At 42.6% G+C, this 18,289-nt stretch overlaps 5 protein-coding genes across 5 annotated transcripts; 2 read left to right on the top strand and 3 right to left on the bottom strand.

Moving 5' to 3' along the window:
• Positions 1-5,644: 5,644 nt before the first annotated feature.
• Positions 5,645-14,310, top strand: LOC108090572. Its single transcript, XM_017189316.2, is given in 13 exon segments — positions 5,645-5,728; positions 5,731-6,009; positions 7,054-7,161; positions 11,228-11,325; positions 11,384-11,674; positions 11,844-12,080; positions 12,135-12,263; positions 12,353-12,482; positions 12,541-12,663; positions 12,716-12,805; positions 13,059-13,182; positions 13,376-13,686; positions 13,920-14,310. Coding segments are annotated over 13 exon segments (2,160 nt in total). The 3' UTR covers positions 14,076-14,310.
• On the bottom strand, positions 8,310-8,915 carry LOC108090574 (ladderlectin-like). Its single transcript, XM_017189318.2, has one exon. It carries the CDS (start codon positions 8,913-8,915, stop codon positions 8,340-8,342), a length of 576 nt encoding a protein of 191 aa, XP_017044807.1. The 3' UTR covers positions 8,310-8,339.
• LOC108090573 (ladderlectin-like) lies at positions 9,919-10,593 on the bottom strand. Its single transcript, XM_017189317.2, has one exon. The coding sequence runs from the start codon at positions 10,591-10,593 to the stop codon at positions 10,018-10,020; it is 576 nt and encodes a 191-aa protein (XP_017044806.1). The 3' UTR covers positions 9,919-10,017.
• A 377-nt stretch (positions 14,311-14,687) lies between the features above and the next one.
• LOC108090538 (armadillo repeat-containing protein 6 homolog) lies at positions 14,688-16,405 on the top strand. Its single transcript, XM_017189271.1, has 2 exons — positions 14,688-14,936; positions 15,003-16,405. Exons 1-2 carry the CDS (start codon positions 14,820-14,822, stop codon positions 16,278-16,280), a joined length of 1,395 nt encoding a protein of 464 aa, XP_017044760.1. The 5' UTR covers positions 14,688-14,819; the 3' UTR covers positions 16,281-16,405.
• LOC108090539 (E3 ubiquitin-protein ligase TRAIP) lies at positions 16,277-18,193 on the bottom strand. The gene is made up of 7 exons (XM_017189273.2): positions 17,978-18,193; positions 17,700-17,915; positions 17,288-17,641; positions 17,170-17,227; positions 16,997-17,116; positions 16,738-16,938; positions 16,277-16,680 (listed from the first exon to the last, which is right to left on the bottom strand). The coding sequence occupies exons 1-7, from the start codon at positions 18,091-18,093 to the stop codon at positions 16,441-16,443; spliced, it is 1,305 nt and encodes a 434-aa protein (XP_017044762.1). The 5' UTR covers positions 18,094-18,193; the 3' UTR covers positions 16,277-16,440.
• Between the last annotated feature and the right edge of the window lie 96 nt (positions 18,194-18,289).

The raw sequence follows: 18,289 nt of genomic DNA, 5'->3' as shown, positions 1-18,289 counted from the left end.
TTAAAAACTTTATTAAAAGCAAACCACTTCAATAAATGAAAATAATAGAAAAGTTTATTTAATATGTTTTCCAGAAACTAACAAATTTGGTCAAGTACTTTAAAATGCCTCATCATCTCCAACTTAGGTAAATAATTTGGTATACTGATTTATTTTTTGGTAATTCCTTTCATAATTCTCAAGAAAAAATTGGTTTTCCCAATTTTTTTTTTTATTTGCATCAAAATATTTCGTAAACAATATCGTAAAATTAACCAAATTAGAAGTATTCGATTTGAATAAAAACATTTGACCTAATGTGTTACTGATCTTTTCACTACCACTTGAGTAACGTGATAAATCAGAATTTACAAACCGTAACTAAACAAGGAAACTATTATTTAACTATCAGTGAAGATCAGTCCAGCACGCTACATAAATTTCTATAACCGGTTACCCTTTCAAAAAATCTTTTGAAACTATGTTTTGTAATCCTAACTTTTTATTTGATGCAATAATTTTAACTATAACCTGTTGAATACCTTGCATCATAAAAAACTTGTTAGCAATGACGTTAAGTTTAGCAAACTCTACCTAATTGGAAACACAAAAAATCAGCTGAATTTGTTTAATGTTCAATTATATTTAAAATGTTGTGTTTGTCTTTCAATTGCCACCTTTAACTAGCTGACATAAATATTGGCAATCCGCAGATAAGATCGTAAAACTAGTCGCATGCGCGATATATGTTTGTATAACCTATTGTCCTTTTAAAAAGCCTGTTAAAAACTATTTTTTTTAATCAAGATATTTATTTATTTGGTAAAACTATACTAAACAATGACCTGAGCCATTATCTTTTTACTGTGCACGTCATAAAAGCCTTGTAAACAATGTCGTAAAACCAGTAGACTCAATAGCCAAATTGGCAACACTGATCGCCAGGCTGTGTTCGAAGTTGTTATTGTTGTTCTACCTCCGTTGGCCACTTAAGTTGACGTCGCGATGCGCTGCTTGATTCCCCCGATTCTCGCTGCCCAGAGGCGCATGCCTGTCCACTGCAGGGGGGTTCAATGGCAGAGGGGAGGGCGATGGGGATGGGAGATGGGAGATGGGGGATGGGGCAAAAAGTATGACTAAATGCATGCAAGTTATTTAAATGAGACATTTTCAGAGTCCACGGCCAGGCGGCGGCATGCGAACAGCTCCGGGTCTTTCCACGGCTTTTTGGCTGCCACTTGAGGAACTAACAAAAAGGGTACTTGGACTTGATAGTGAGCCTTGTTAAATTCAAATAATATTTTATCCAACTTTCATGCAAGACATAATTTCATTTACTCATTACGACTGCATAACATAAAAATCACTCAACGCAAACAAGAAGATTTTTCATTTTATCAGTTCTACTTTTTTTTTTAAACATAATAAGCCTTAAAAAAAGACTAAAATGAATAATACCTAAGTGCAAGAACATATTTTAATTGCTTTAATTATTTAGAAGTATTTTTTGTATAGCCTTTAAGGTGATGTTATTTCATTTTAAAAATGACATGAGTGCACAAAAATAATTATAATGTAAAAAAAACATTTTTAAAATGGAATCGTTTTGAATTATTGTTAAGTACGCTTAGCCCAAGTTTTAATCGTAATTGAAAAACAAATTTGATCTTACATACTAATCATTACTACTTAAGGAATAATACATTAATAATAATATGATACATCTTATTACTTTTAACTATATAACCGTTTTTTATATAATTTTTTTATTTTCTTTTCTGCAGCTAACAAGCTAAGAGTATTTGCCCCATCGGCTTGCCAGGAGCACATCCTTCTTCCACTCTACGCATTATCTCGCAGCTGGGCCAAGAGCAATGCGAACTATTTATGTACATTTTGCCGTGGCGGCTGTCACTTTTGGGTGGCTGTTCCACGGTCACAGTCTCAGTCGCGGTCGCAGCCACAGTCGCAGTCGCAGTCACGGTGAAGAAGGGCGGGGAGCGGAGCGAAAGGCCGTGCTAATTGTGTCGCTAGTGTCAGATTTATGTGGCCCGATCAATCGGTAATATATGCCGGGGCGATCGGAACCCCCAGATGGTGAGCTGGTTAGCTGGGGAGTTCGGGGAGCTGAAGAGCTAGAGAGCTGGGGAGCTGGGGAGTTGGAGAAATAAAGAGTTGGGGAGTCGCCGGGTCGGGTATCAAATTATAATTCAATTTACAAAAAGACAAGCGACCACCGAGGTGGCCGCTAAACACATTCCTAGCCAGTTGTCGGCCGTCGAGATTGGCTCATAAATTGTCCAAATTAATTCATAGTGGCACCAATGGCGACACCTACTCGTTGTCACCGTTACACCTCGACCATCTCCACCTCCCCATCTCCACCAGCGGTGGAGCTACCTCCCAAGATTCCCCGCTCTCCGCTCCCCCGGAATCCCCATCACCGATCAACCGGAATGGAAACGGGCAATCGGCATGGGAGAATGTTTACTCGGTTCGTTAGTCATAAATTTATTGGCTTTATTGAAACATCAATTTGGACACCATAGCGGACGACACCAGCGACCAGTTCAAAGTCACCCGATCCAATTGTGTTCCCCGGGAGGAGATATGGCAAGCTATGGCGACGGTAATGGATGGAATTGGGGGGAAGGAAGGAGAAAAGAAGGGGGAACCGATCGGGTTGGTAGGCTACCGCCAAGGTGGTCCAATGGGGCCTCCTCATTTTCGGTGTTGTTCTTGTTCTGCAGCGCCTAGAACAGGTTTGCTCTTCCGCGGGATCCGCGGGCTTTGCGGCTTTCGCGGATTCCGATTCCAATTCCGATTCGAACCCTCGGTTCCAGCCAATCGCTCGCCGCTCGCGCTGTTAATTCCCAACAATTTTACAGCTAGTTATGCAAATGCCCGGCTGTTTCTTTTTTCGTTTGGAAAGTCGCTAGCTCGAGGCGGGCATTATGCCGATTCGGCTGGATGATCTCATGGCCGCGGTCCGAGGAGGCGGGACAATAGGAACGCTCAGAGTTGCCGAACTACGATTTATGCTACTCGATATCTAAATAAAGTCTTGTCGATCTGGGGAACACTGAGCCATGGACGACTCTTCGAGGAAGTACTATACGAATCGGAATGATTCGACAACCATCATTAAAAATTATGGTTATTAAATTGATTTATTTGCGAAAATAGTTGTATGAATTTACCAGACCTCTCATTATTTTTAATGTTTTGGTTATTTAATCCTTTTATTTACATAATTATTTGTAATGAAAGAAACAACCAAAGTTGAGATGATTTCTATGTAATTCATATAAGCATTGAAAAATTAAAAATTGTACTACTAAAATGTTGAATTTTAACAAATTATCATTTTAAATATTTTTATATATTTTTTATGTTTTTGTTGTATAAATTGACGCTTCCAATTGAATTGAATATTTTTTCGAAGCCAAGACATTATACTAAATTAGCAAATATTTTTCTTAAAATAAGAAGAATAAAAATCCGACTACGAATACAATGGAAGTAAATTTTGGATTAATTATTAGTTGTTTTTTTTCTCAATTTTGAGTATTTGATTTTTAACGCTTATTTTGTCGTACTAAATTTATTTTACATTTCTTATACACACATTTTACATACGGCTTGTGTTTAGGTTGACCGCGTACCCAGAAAGCAGTGCACTGCTTGATCGACATCGTCGTGAAGGAAATGTAAAAACGTATTTCCTTGTAAGTTAAACTTAAAAAAAAATATTGAAGTTGAATCGAAGTTTATTAAACCACGAAAGAGAATTAATTTAGTTGTAATGCTAAAATGATATATTGTTTCGCCGTAGACATATATAGGGGAAACACTTTTAACATTTTTAAAGAACTTGCTAGAATAACTAAGCACAATAAAAAATAAAAAAAATAAAAAAGACAGTAATCCAGACAACCGAAATCACAGCATGCACCTTTGCTTATAAGGTATTTTTAAGGGACTCGAAAATTCCTGAGGCATTCCCGAAAGTTAACCAGATATGAAACAAAGCAATAAATTCCAGTCATCCTGCACACAACAGATTTGAACTTGCAAAAGTCTACATCGGGATAACAGAGTCCCGTGTGCGCAGTCCTGCGAGGGGGCGGCAGTGGGCGATGGGCGGTCGGCGGCGGCGCTGGTCCCACAGGACCTTCGGTATAAACAGACGAAACTCAACAGGTTTAAGCTCAGTTGGCTTTGGGCGCTGCTCGCATTCAATCGCGGAAAACGGAGGAAAAATACGGCAGGCACGGAGAAAAGTCCCACGTACGGAAAACTCACATTGCGGGCCCAACGACACATTCCTCGCACTTGTCGCCAATAGATAATTGAATTTTTTTCCATTGTTGTGTGCGAAGTTAATGCGTGGCTTGTGCAATAAAAATTAAAGAAACTTTTTATGTGCGTGCTGTGCGACTGATTGGAAATGTGATGTGAATTGTGGCACATAAGGCCAAATCGAATGAGCCCAGCTGCGGAATATAAAACTTGCCAAATATTTTTCGAGTTATTCGATTACTTTCGAGTGTGGGCAATTAAAACTTTAATCAATAAATGTGCTCTTGATATGTGTGAAATGTAAGCCAAGCGAGCGCGACAACAGGAACAACAAACGATGAAGGATATGTGTCCACATGGATACAAAACGCTGGCCATCGCGCAAATTGTTTACTTTGCCGCTACACTGGGCGAAAGTGCGGGTTCCGCCCGGGGAGCAGCAATCAAATGTGCTTTCAATTAAACTCAAAGCCCCGCCAACCCCTTTGCTAACTTCCCACCCCCTTTTTTTCGCAACGCTCCGTTGCCTGGCTGCTCATCCATCAAATTTGTCGTCCTTACGTCCCGATGTCTCGATGTCCCCATGTCCCGATGTCCTGACGTCCTGACGTTTGTTTGGCGGCCAGCGAGTGGATAGTGGGTGGCAGAGGGGGCGGGGGGCGGGGGGCGTGGTCCGGCCACCCATATGTGCTTATCTGCCATTCTTGCAATTATTCTACGCGCCCTTCTCATTACGGCCCCATTGAAACTCAACAAGTGTCGCCCGAGTGAAGCTATCAGATACAAATTGAACACGCAACAATTATGTACAGTCGCCATTCGCAGGACATTTGCAGCTCAAGCTTGGAAAATGTGAAATAAAATTTAATTATTTGGTGGATTTTTATCATAATAATCCCTGAAAGATTTTAGTAATTTTTTCAAGGACCTTCAAGAGAATCGTTCTCTACATTTAAATACAATGATTGCAGTGGTGGAATTATTTTTTAATTAGTTTCATTCCCTTAGCGCTTTTAAGCGTTATTCGATTTCATAGGTTTAATGAGGTATAGGTTTCAGTAAACAAGTGAATGCCTTTTTTGTGCTTCATAAAAGCTTTTCAGCTTTTCTGGCTTTAAAGTATAATTTAATTTTCCTTTAGGTACGTACGAATGACTTTTCAAATTGATTTCTAGACCACCTCTGCCTGGGAAGGGTTTTTGCTAAATTAAAATCAAATATACACAATTTGCAACTTATAAGTTGACTCTTCATAATCGAAATAACACCTGAATTAAGTACCCCATTCGGTGGCATTTCTCTCCGTGCAGCAATCGTGTTTATGAGGCACTGGCTCCACATCCTCGCCTGAACAATCGGCAATATGCTAAATGGAAAAGCGCACAAGTCCGGAGAAAACCCTGACCCTTGCCCAGCGGGCGGCAGTGGGTGTAGCAGCGGGGGAGCTTGAGCAGGAAGCCGACACCCAGCGTCAAGATCGACATCAGCAGTTGCCCGTCGAGCCAGGCGATGGACTCGCGAACCGCTGCCGAGGACGCGGGATGCTCATCCGGCGGAGGCGGAGGCGGACTGCTGATGGTGCCCACCCACCACAATCTGCAGCTCGATAAAATTTCCGTGCGCTCGATTAGTTCCGAGGATATATCGAATGGCGGCAGTGGAAGGTGTTGCAATGCCGCCGCCCGTAATCCGGCCATAAAAACGGGTCGGCGCCTGCAGCTGATGCAGGTGAGTTTTTCCCGGGGGCCAAAAGGAGAGGAAGTCTCTACAGGTGCGAAAAGAGCACACAGTTTTCCAGGCAGCATAAATTAGCAACAGCGCATGCATCTTAATTAGGACGACTGGTCAGAGTCACGTGCCTTGGGAGCCACAGAGTGCGGCTAATGAATGTCGCGATTAGCGGGCCACGATAAAGACTAATCACGCCCCTTTCCCGCCCACTTACCCTTACCTCCTTTCCTCCGTTCAGGCTGCCTTTTCTTCAGCTTTGTCTTTGCTTTTACCGCTCGCAAACAGCCGCAGATTACCCATAGCCGAGATTGGTCCGAACTCTTCCTCCGCCGAGCACATATTGATGGCAAATGAAAATATATGGCACAGTGGGTCAAACACAGTCGGGAAATAGGAAACTTTTCCTATAACTTACCTATTAAGCTTTTCCTTTTTGTAGATTTCAGTAACACTAGTATAGATTATAAAGAATTAAAATATATTTGCTTTATGACTTGTCAACATTTCAAGGATCTTCACATTTCTTAATATGAAATAAAAATTTAATAAAACTTTAAAGTTTTTTATATTGTAAATACTAACAAGTTCAATTTGACTAAGCACTTACCCATTCCAAAAAAAAACCCCAACAGAGACAATTTCGAGTATTCCTGCTCTATAAAAGCAATTTCTAGTCCTCGCAAAATGTTACTCTGTTTTATTAAAATGTTGTAACCTAAGTAAAGAGAGTAAATATTATTTTAATTAATGTGCTGACCGTCTATTGCTTAGTGTATTGTGGCATTGTAAAAGCTGTAGTAACTACTTTTAGCAGATGGGTTTCCCGAAGATAGAAAATTTGATCTGCAATGCAATAAAAACTTATGCCCTCGTAGGTTGAGCACTGTTAATATGTATATATTTTTGCAAATAATATTTTATACGATTTCCATGAAAACCTAAAGATTCATTTAAAGTTAAGCAACCACTTTACATTCTCTGAAATCCTAAGCCCACTGTTGCCTCGAGTTTCCTCTCATTGACATGCGAATCCATTTCCAGATGATAATTCTTCCATTTATACCAATATTGGCATTGATTGTGCAAACATCGGTGACCCTGCAAGAGATCCTGGAGTACCGTTCCGCAGTTGCCGACATCGAGACACAGGTGAGTGGGTGGGTGGTTCAATTGGGTGGTTCAGTGGGTGCGTTCAGTGGGTGGGTCAGTGAATGGGTCATTGGATGGGTCACTGCGGGTGGGTGGCTGCAAAGAAACAAACAAACCGAAGGCGACCAGGAAATTGTGTCTTTGAGGCGTAATTAAAATTTATTACTGCGATTCAATCAAATGCCAAGTATGCCAAGTAAGATGATGGCGCGGGAGATGCCTCGCCCCGCCTCTCTGGTCCATGTTCACTTGACCACCAGCAAGGGAAGCCCTGGGAATGTTTGTTTGCTCAGGTAAGTGCCGCCCAAGTCCCCGTGAAGTGTTCCGGGGCACGAGCTCGTGGCACTCAGCCGCGTCTTCCTGCCCCCAATCCCCAGTGCCTCCCCTCCCCTCTCATCTATCCATAATGCAAATGCGAAGTCCTCGCAGGAGAATATGAAAGAGAGAATGGAAAATATTGTACGTACTTATACTTATATGAGGCAAGTTGAGAAGGGAAAGGGAAGGCAAAAGGGAGGGGAAAGGGGGCAAAGTGAATTGATAAGGACGCAATGCGAAATATGCAGCGACAGTCGCCATTGAAGAGCGGCGGGTGGAAAATGTTGAATAGTGGACAAGGGGGAGTGAAAAGGGGGAGGCCGATTAGAAGTGGTTGCGGTGGGGGAGGTCCTCGAATAGGGTCACGTACTTAGAATGCAAAACACACTATAAACAAATCAAGGGAGGAGGAAAGTCATCGATGAAAGATATAAAAAGATTGCCTCTGGTTTTGTATAAACGGAATTCTGAAAAAATACTGAGTAACTCAAAATATATATTTGATTTATTCTCTTATCAAAAAAAAAACGTTGAGCTAAAGTATTTACTACTTAAATAATTGTAATTTGCAAATGATAAGATTACCTAAAAAAATATTAAAGACTTTATGTAGTTATTATGGAATTAATATTCTGCAGATAGCAAATTTATCTAATTAATTTATTTGCATTATAATAATATAATCAGAAAGGGGGCATATTTATTGATAAGCCATAACCAGTTGTGTTATTCAAATTTAACATCCATATGTGAATATTAAATTATGCACCAGAATTTAGCTGACTCCCAAGTTCAAATGCCAAAACGGATTAATTCTATCAACAGGCATATAACAGGCATATCAACATGATTTTATTAAATTAGACGGGAATCTTGGCCTCGAAGAAAGCAGAAGTGTTAAGACAGAGCTGAGTTCTGAAGAATTGCAGGGGAGCCTGACAGATGTGGGGAGCCCATTGGGTGCAGTTCTTCACGGACAGGCGATGGGCACTCAAGAAGGCTTCTTCTGGGGTCATGGTGACGTTTGCCTCCAATGTGAGGCAATCTCCGCTGGCCGGAGTGGGCTGACCCACGTTCCAGGGAAGGTATGTGGCCTCCACTCCGGTGCTTTCCCAGAAGTAGTTGTTCCTGCTTTCGCCCAGCTTGTTACCCGCTGTCCAGAACTCCGGCTGATAGGGAGCAATGATTGGCAGCCAATCGTTGATGACAGTCAGCACCGTGGAATTCTCGATGCTGAGGAGTCCGGCATTCAGGGATCGGCAGTGGCGATCCGACTCGTAGAAGTTCTTCCATTTCGTGTCCACCAGGAGGCACTTCTCACCCACTGGGGTGAAGTTGGTGGGGCAAACGGAGATGGTATCCTGGCTGGCCACCTGGTCAAGTTGCCCAAAAGCCAGGCAAACCAAAGCAAAACACACTAACTTGGGCCACAACATCTTGAGGAACTGACCGGCAGCTGGCCCAACGGGTTCTTTTTATATGGTCGAACCGCTATCTAAGTTATCTTGCCGTTATCAACTCAAAATTATTTATAAAAACTCACAAAGTCGGCCCGACTATAAGGGCTCAAAAGATTACGTAGAAGAATCCCCTCGCTGCTACATTAAAGGCTCTGAGTCATTTGTTTGCTTTTAGGATGGTATCATTTTAAATTAAAATATTTTTTTGAAAGGGTAAAAAGTAAAAAGGCAATAAGGGTATACTACAATTGTAAAAAAAACTATTCGACCAGTTTTTAAGTTATATCGGCTTGTATATATTTTATTGGGCATTTTCACTCAGCTGTCTTCGCCTATGAAAATTGCTTTCCTGAGCATCAGGAATCTGATATTCCGGGCACTCAAATATATCGCTCCTCTCTTTTCTGTTTATTTTTAATTCTGCATAAAGTATGGTAAGTGTTAAGTGGGTTGACACCAGTTTAAAATAAAATAAAAGAGGAAAGCGTCTACAATCATAACAGAGTTGAGGCAATGCAGAGGCGTGGTTCAAAATACGAACGTTAAGTTTCGCGAAGTTCAGTCACCTGGATATTGGAGTATTTTTTACCAACCACTTTAAGATTTTTGTTTTGAAATCTAAATAAAAGGAAAACACCATAAACCCCACAAAGTGTATTAAAATCATCCCTGGTTTTTGTGGTGAATGCTCGAAGAAGAAAGGAAGAAAGGAAACCGCGAAACGGGTATCTGATAGTCGAGGCATTTAATTCTCATTTGTTTGAGATTGGAATTGATAAAAAAAACCTTTTATAACAAATGTTTAAGGAATTCACGCAGTTATTTGGTATTGTAAGTCTGGAGATAATTCATTTATCAAATTGAATTATTGGTATTAATGCTAGGCACTTAAAAATAATAAGATAGGTAAGATAATGATAAGTCTCAATCAGCTGTGCTAGACTGCTTTTGTAGTTAAAGTGTAGGAACTTAATCGGTCTTACATTGTTTATGAGGGTTTATTTGTTCCTCGTGTTCTTAGATTAGTTGATTATAACCATTCAATGAAACGTAGCAATTTATACATCTTTTTATTGACTTATACTGGAATCTTTGCCTCAAAGAAAGATCCGGGGTTGAGACACAGCTGGGTCTTGAAGACTTGCAGGGGAGCCTGGCAGATGTGGCCAGCCCATTGGGTGCAGTTCTTCACGGACAGGCGATGGGCACTCAAAGTCGTTCCTTCGGCGGTCATGTTCACGGTTGCCAGCAAGCTGAGGCAATCTCCACTGGCGGGAGTGGGCTGACCCTCCTTCCAGGGGAGATATGTGGCTTCCACTCCGGTGCTCTGCCAGAAGTAGTTGCCTCTGGTCTCGCCCAGCTTGTTGCCGGCTGTCCAGAACTCCGTTTGTAAGGGAAAATCAATTGGAAGCCAGTCGTTGATGGCATTCAACACCGTGGGATTCTCGATGCTGAGGAGTCCGGCATTCAGGGATCGGCAGTGGCGATCCGACTCGTAGAAGGTCTTCCATTTCGTGTCCACCAGAAGGCACTTCTCGCCCACTTGGGTGAAGTTGGTGGGGCAAGACGAGATAATTTCCTCGCTGGCCACCTGGTCAAGTTGGCCAAAAGCCAGACCGACCAACGCAAAGCAAACTAACTTGGGCCACAACATCTTGAGTAACTGACCTGCAGCTGGCTTGTTGGGTTCTTTTATATGGTCAAATCGCAGGGGGTTGAGATAAGGATTCCGATAGGGATTCGTAGAATATGAAGCTTACGCGGAGTGGAAGTTGTACTGCTGTTATCAACTCACAAATTGTTATCAAATTTCACGAAGATGGCATGACTACAAGGGCTCAGCCGATTACGTAGGAGAATCCCCTTGCTAAACAATAAACACATTGTGAATCCCCAAACACGTAATAAACCCTAACAATATTAATGGTAAAAAATTACACCATTTGAGAAATCGACTCTAATTGTGGTTTTTAAATAACAATATTTTAGGTTTTTTCAAACAAATAATACGTAGTTTTACTTTGCGTATACGTAATTTCGAGGTCAGCTTTTTGGGCACTATAATAACAAAAAGATATCTAATCAATTAATAGTTGTACACATTGTATTTTCGTCACTGTTCGTAAGGCAGTTTTAAAAGATTAAAACAACTTATGATTTCATTCGTAATATTAAAGCACTTAAAACGTAATTAATACATATACGAGTACATTGTTCATTACAATGTTTGCTTATCGTTGGCATGATATTTATATATCATATATTGTAATAATTTATTACACTTATAGGTAACCATAGCCACCGATTTGGGCAAGGTGGTAACTAGACTGCAGCTGGAGCGATCCGAAGTGGCCTTTTACATTTTCACCAATGGCAGCAAGCAGCGGTAAGATAAACTGATTGGGATTACAAGACTATATCCTTAACCTTTATCTTTGGAACAGTGCCAACCTTACTCTTAGATTCGCAAATACGGACCATGCCCTGAATAACATGACCACCTGGAGTGAAATCAGTGTTCCCACAGCGCCTGACGAGGATGAGGACGATCGGGAAATGATGTTGAATCGGTACGAATTCCAGAGTCGACTAAACGATTTCAGGGATCGAGTGCGTTTAGAACCCGAGGAGAGCTCCATCACAGAGGTGATGAACTGGTACACATCCATCAATCGGGGGTTACTCCATCATCTGAATGAGCAAATCAAGGAAACTGACAACAGCGGTGTGTGGCGGTGAGTTTGGAATCCTTAACATCATTAACTTGTTATTTCACTCTATCAATTTTAAAACGCAGTTTGTTATCCTAATCTAAACTTAATTTTTTTTCCTCCCAATTCTATTTGACTTGCTGTTCTTTAAAACAAAATATATTTCTTTAACCACATATTTTAAACCTGGCAGTTATTTGGTGGGATTCAAGAACCTATTAAAGAGCATCGAGTGTCAGAACATCGCCACTTCCTTTGGCATCAGATACTATGGACGAGGATCCTTGACAGCTGAGAACTTCGTATCGTATGTGCGCTACGAATTCATGGCTCGTGAGATGATTAATTCCACTCTGAACTACGCACCGATGCTAAAGAACATGTACACCAACATCACGAGTACCAAAAAGTTTCATCGCGCCAAGCAAATGTATTTATTAATTTAGTCTAATTAAAATTATAATTGATTCAGCTCCTTTTATAGGAGCTCACCCCTGATAAAGAACACTCCAAACATTTCAAATGAACGCAGTGCCATTGAATATTACGAGCTGATGACTAACTATACCGATGACTTAAGAATACTCCAAAAAGCCTTGCGTCGTCTTATAAAGTAGGGTAATTGTGTTCAATGTAATTGAATTGAAATTTACTATTATATTTTAAATTTGCCATTTTTTGGGGTTACCCTTTGTTTTATAGGGAGTATGTGGACACAACTTTGGAAGAGGCTGACCGAAAAGAAGCAATTGGCATTGCCATTTTGGTGGTGGTGCTCCTTGTGTCACCGATTATTATTATTCTAGTTAAGAATGCCGCTGCCACAATACAGGTTTTACCCTCTTTGTTTAATAACCACCTCCCTTTAACTGATTTTCCCCCTCCAACAGCTCTATGCCCTGAATCTGTCCCAAAAGGCCAAGGAGCTGAAGCGAGAGAAGCGGAAAAGCGACTCGCTCCTCTTTCAGATGCTTCCACCCAGCGTGGCCATGCAGCTCAAGCAAACTCAGCAGGTGAGTCCCGGAGTGGGTGGGAATTAGGCAGGTCTAATTGACTTCCCGACAGGTGCCTGCCGAGCTCTACGAGGCAGTTACCATCTACTTCAGCGACATTGTGGGCTTCACCGAAATAGCCGCGGATTGCACTCCATTGGAGGTAAGAATCAAATGACTTAATTAGCTGTTTTATATACTATTTTTTTATTGTAAAATATTATATGAAAATTTTTTAATTTCTATATCAATAATTTTTTAAATTATTAAGTTTGTTTCTTTTAAATAAGTATACATTAATTAGTTAGATCAAATTAATATGATCTGTAAATTTTTTAAATTCTGTGATAGGTACACAATTTGTTTGATATTAACTGCTAGAATTTTGGCTCCATAATTTCAAATTTATTTTTCAGGTGGTCACCTTTCTGAACTCAATTTACCGGGTGTTTGACGAGCGCATCGAGTGCTACGACGTCTACAAGGTGGAAACTATTGGGGACTCCTATATGGTGGCATCGGGTCTGCCGGTGAAGAACGGTAATTTATGCAAATTCAGCTGTCAGTCAGTAAGTCATTTAGACCCGCCCCCTGCCCCCTGCCCCCCGCCTCCCGCCTCCCGCACCGTATCGCTGCTTGACTGCCCCAAAAAGATTTTGCGCTAATTTAAATTTCATTTGTGGCCATGCGCGTAATTTATGCCATGGAACTTTCCAACCCGCTGCCTCTGCAGGGAACAAGCACATCAGCGAGATAGCAACAATGGCGCTTGATTTGCTGGATGCCTCCTCGCTGTTCCGGATTCCCAGGGCCGGCGACGAGTTCGTCCAGATCCGGTGCGGAGTGCACACGGGTCCGGTGGTCGCCGGCATCGTCGGCACCAAGATGCCGCGCTACTGCCTCTTCGGCGACACGGTGAACACGGCCTCGCGCATGGAGAGCACCGGCGAGGCCCAGAAGATACATATCACCGAGGAGATGCACGACTCGCTGCAGCAGGTGGGCGGATTCCGGACCGAGCACCGCGGCCTCATCGATGTCAAGGTATTCAAAAGAGGTTCACAGTGCATCAATGGTCAACACTGCGTATGAGTGACAGAATATCACGTACACGCATTGTAATCTTTCTTAATTAAATCTTAAATAAGAGGTTTCATTTTTGACTAAGTTATCATTAATTATTTTATAGATAAAATATATTAGTATTTTTGTTTAAAGAATTTAATAATAACAACTGAGTATTATATTTGAATGCCAATTATGGTTTCCAATTACAGGGCAAAGGTCTGATGAGCACCTACTGGCTGACCTGCAAGGATGGACCCGTGAGGGTTCGCGAGGAGATCTCTTGGCGGGCGGACATGCAGCCCGTGTTCCTGGACCACCTAAAGCTCCACCCGCCAACCGACTACAAATTACCAAAGCGAAAATGAGCAGCAAGCCACTGCCAATTTTTCGGGCTGGTCAAATTACTGTTATCCTAGAAACTATAGCCGTGATAACATGGCGCTTTCGATGTCCTTCTCTAGATCTCCTTGTGTTGGTGTCCCGCTGTCTCTGCCCTTTTCAATGTTTTTTCCCTCTCTATCCTTAGACGCTTTGACGCTTAGACGTCTTTATGTAATCCGCAGTGTGAATAATGAGCATGATAAAGCCGAAATACAGACAGATTGTGTAAATTAAAATAACAAAAGGGTTCAATTTATTTTTAGCCTTCGAATTTCTACAGATTTCTACAAATTTTCTGAAAAAAAAAACTTTTATTCACCTTATAAAATAACCATTTCCTCGCTTACAAATTTATTTAACTAATTTTGTACATATCAAAAATATATGTATCTAATAATTCAACTTACTAGAAAAGTAACAAATATTTAAGGTTTCATCCCAAAATCGTAATTTTCAATAAATATTTTTTTAAGTGTTCTCAGCTGAAAGAAATATACCAGTACTTTTGTAAGCTTCTGAAATCGATACCTATCGATTCCTAATCAGCTGAGAGTGTCAACCAATCGCGGAGTGAAGAAGTGTGACCGCACTCCCTAAATTTGAACTGTGTCAGCGTGTGCGTGTGTGTGAGTGAGTGTGGGAAGTTATAAAGAGAACAAAGTAATAATTTGAAAAGTTAAAGCGCTGCAGCTGCTCAGAGTATTGTCAAAATCTGAAGACCCACAACCATGGCCAAGGTTATATCGCAGGATACCTTCGACGATGTGGTCAAGGAGAACGTGGTGGAGTTTTCCATGACGCCCTCGGAGGCGAAAGAGGAAACCATCAAGCAATTCGAGGCCCAGGTAAGTATAGTCGATAGACTAATACTTCTAGATAATTCACACAGATCATGATTGCACTCCCTGCAGGGCATTAACCTGGCCAACATCATCAAGGATCTGTCCATCAATCCCCAAACGGGGCAGCCGGTAATCAACGAAACTGTGGACAAGATTAAGGAGCACATTGGCCAGAAAACAGAGGATACTACCCAGCTGCTAGAACACCTTGCCACCTTGGATGCCGAGTGTCAGAAGTCCTTGGCGCACCGAGTCCTAGCTGGCAAAAACGGAGCACACGATGCTCTGATCACTCTCCTGGAGGAATCCCTTGCCTCGAATTCGCTTAATGAAACCCTTGTTAAGAAGTGCCTGGAGGCGGTGAACAGCCTGACCCACAAGCAGCCGGATCTGTTTGATGCCGAGGCAATGGCCGTTGTTCTTAAGTTGCTGGCCCTTAAAGTGGAGAGCCAGGACATCATTCTGCTCACGCTTCAGTGGCTACAAAAGGCCTGCATCATGCACGAGATGAACCGTCAGAATATCATGAATACTCCCGCCCTCAAGCTGCTGAAACCTCTTCTGACCAAGGGAAATGAGCGTATGATACGCGAGCTGACTGCCGTGTTCAGATTCCTGGTGCTGGACGACGACATTCGCGTGGAGTTTGGCTGCGCCCACGAACACGCCCGTCAGATTGCCGGCGAAGTGCTACTTCCACTGGTGGAACTTCTACCGGCCTACCAGGACCCTAATGTGCTGGCCGATTTGCTGCTTACCATTGGAACACTGGCTGTGCGACAAGAACTTTGCACAGCCATTGATGAGGCTGGTGGCCTGAAGGCCGTGTTTGAGATCATGAGCTTGAACCTAGACGAAGTGCGTTTGAATAGGGAGGCCCTGAAGTTGCTGCGAGCCCTGGCTGGTCATGACTCCGTTAAAGCACACATTGTTCAGCAGGGCGTAGCTCCCATTATTAAACAACTTTTGGAAACGCACGAGGCCAATGAGAACATAGTGGCCGCCGCTCTGGCCTGTGTGACAACGCTAACACTTCGGGTGAAGGAGCACAGCTCCGCCTTCTTTGAGACTGGCATTGCAGAAGTGATCGTGGAGGCAATTCGCGCCCATCCCAAGCACAAGATCGTCCAGCGAAATGGAGCCTGGGCCATCCGTAACATGGTTTCGCGATCGCGTAACCAATGCGAAACCTGGATCTCCTTTGGCGTAGAGGATCTTCTAAATACGGCCATGAAGGAGCACCCCAGCGTGGAGCAGGACATCAAAGCCGCTCTACGGGATCTCGGCTGCAGTGTCAACTTGCGCGAGGAGTGGACGGGAACGGCGGAGAAGAAGATCGCTGCTTAGTCGCACATTTGCCTTTTTGTATTTTTATATATATTAACCGCTAACTTATTATTAGAGCTTAATCCATGCATTGGCTAACTAACAAAATCGGCAATCCTCAATAGCAATCGCACGCTAATACCCAACTGGGGCAGTCTCTTAAAATCACATGGCTGGGGACTTATTTGCCCAGGTTGAAATTGCGAAGCGTACCAGCTTTAAGGCGCTGGTTCACATTCCGGGAAAGGATGGATGAGGGTCGGCCGTTCGCCACACCCTCCTCCTCGGCGCGCTGTGCAAAAGGATCCACCTTTTCAGAGCCGCCCATTCCATTGTACACAAAGTTTGAACTCGTGGTGGCCGTCAATCCGGTGCTGCTCGAGCTGCCCAGCAGCAGGCGTGGCTTTTTGAATATTGAGTACTGTGGAGATATTAATTGATGGTTAAACTGGACTTGTTGGGCATTCTAAGTCGTTACCTTTGTACTGAGATCACTATTGGTTTTACGTATAGTTCCGGTTGTCATACTCACACCACCGGCTCCCTTGATGGGCGATATTGTGGTTTTGGCCAGTCCAATGTTGCCCTTTGTGTTGAGAAGATGGACCAACCCCACGCTACTGGATTTGATGTTGAGATACGGCGAAGTTGACTCTTCAATACGTTTTATATTCTCCTTCTGTTGATTTGGAGAATATTAATGGATAGGATCTTTTTCCTAACTTCAGACCACTTACAACTGTGGGCGATATGGTGGACCGCCTTTCCTCCCGTTTTAAGGCCATAATGTTGCTGTTTAGACCATAAGAAGTGTCGGGGGAGTTTACAGAAATAGTCTTGCTCTCCAGAGTTTGAAGCTGAAAAAAAACTGTGGGTAATTCGAATTTACATTAAAGTAATCCTCGCGAACCTTCTCCTGTGCCTGATAGAGATCACTCTCCAGGTGGGAAACTCGCTCCTCTAACTTTCTGCATCGGAAAGAACAAGCTGTAAAAATGGCAATCTATTTCAAGTTTAAGAAGACTGACCTCTTAAGTTCGATCTCTTTGCGCAGATCATTTTGTACAAGTTTGACCACGTTTCTAAGCTCCGACTTCTTGTTTTCGCATTGGCGCAGCTCACGTTTTAGTGTGGACACCCAGTTTGCCAGGACGTGGGGATCGGCTTCGTTCTTGAGTAGGCGCTCGGCTTCAGCAGAGCCAGCCTCCAGAATGGCCGAAACGCCCTCCATGGCCTGAATCTGCGATTTTAAGGACTTGTTTTCCTTGCGCAGCCCATCGACCACCAAGGAATCGCTCTTGAGGATGCTGATCTGCTCAGCATAGCTGCTGATAAGGAAATCTTTCTTCTGCACCTTTTGTTCCAGACCAGCGATAGTTTTGCTAATAAAAAGGAAAGGATGAGGCAGATTCTTAATCGTTATCTAAGATTAAAACTCACAGGCACTTCTTTTGAGTTTCTTTCAGTGTCCGCATCTGCTGCTCGTCCTTGCTGCGCTCCTTTTCGATCATCTTCATGGACAACTTGGCGTTGTCCAGTTGCTCCTGCAAGGAGCCCACATCGATTCGGCTCACATCCAAGTTGGCTAGATTAAAGTAAACCCTAAAGATGTTTCGGGTTGTGCATTTGTTTCGGCACTGGGGACAGGTTTTTGAGCTGAAAAGGATTTGTACCTTATAAATAATCGGGCAAACTCTTATGTGTAACAGACTCCTAACCGATCGAGCCATTGATTGAGACAACTGTGGTGGAACATGTGCCCACAAACAGTGGCAAACACCTCGTCCGCCTGTCCAAACAACTCAGCGCAAATAACGCAATTTAAATTCAACATTTTTCGGCACAATTAACTACATAAAAACAGTTATTACAAAACAACAACAAAAAAACGCACGCCGCACAATTTGCGCGCCCAACGATAAACAGCTGACTTCTGCCGATTTCACCATCTTAAATAGAGCTAATCCCACCAGCAACAGTGGATATCGATAGTTTTCTCTAAACAAAACAAATCATATTTCCACGCTAGC

Source organism: Drosophila ficusphila, unplaced genomic scaffold (assembly GCF_018152265.1).
Source record: "Drosophila ficusphila isolate 14025-0441.05 unplaced genomic scaffold, ASM1815226v1 contig_414, whole genome shotgun sequence".
NCBI lineage: Eukaryota > Metazoa > Arthropoda > Insecta > Diptera > Drosophilidae > Drosophila > Drosophila ficusphila.
This window is presented reverse-complemented; position numbering and strand designations above follow the sequence as displayed.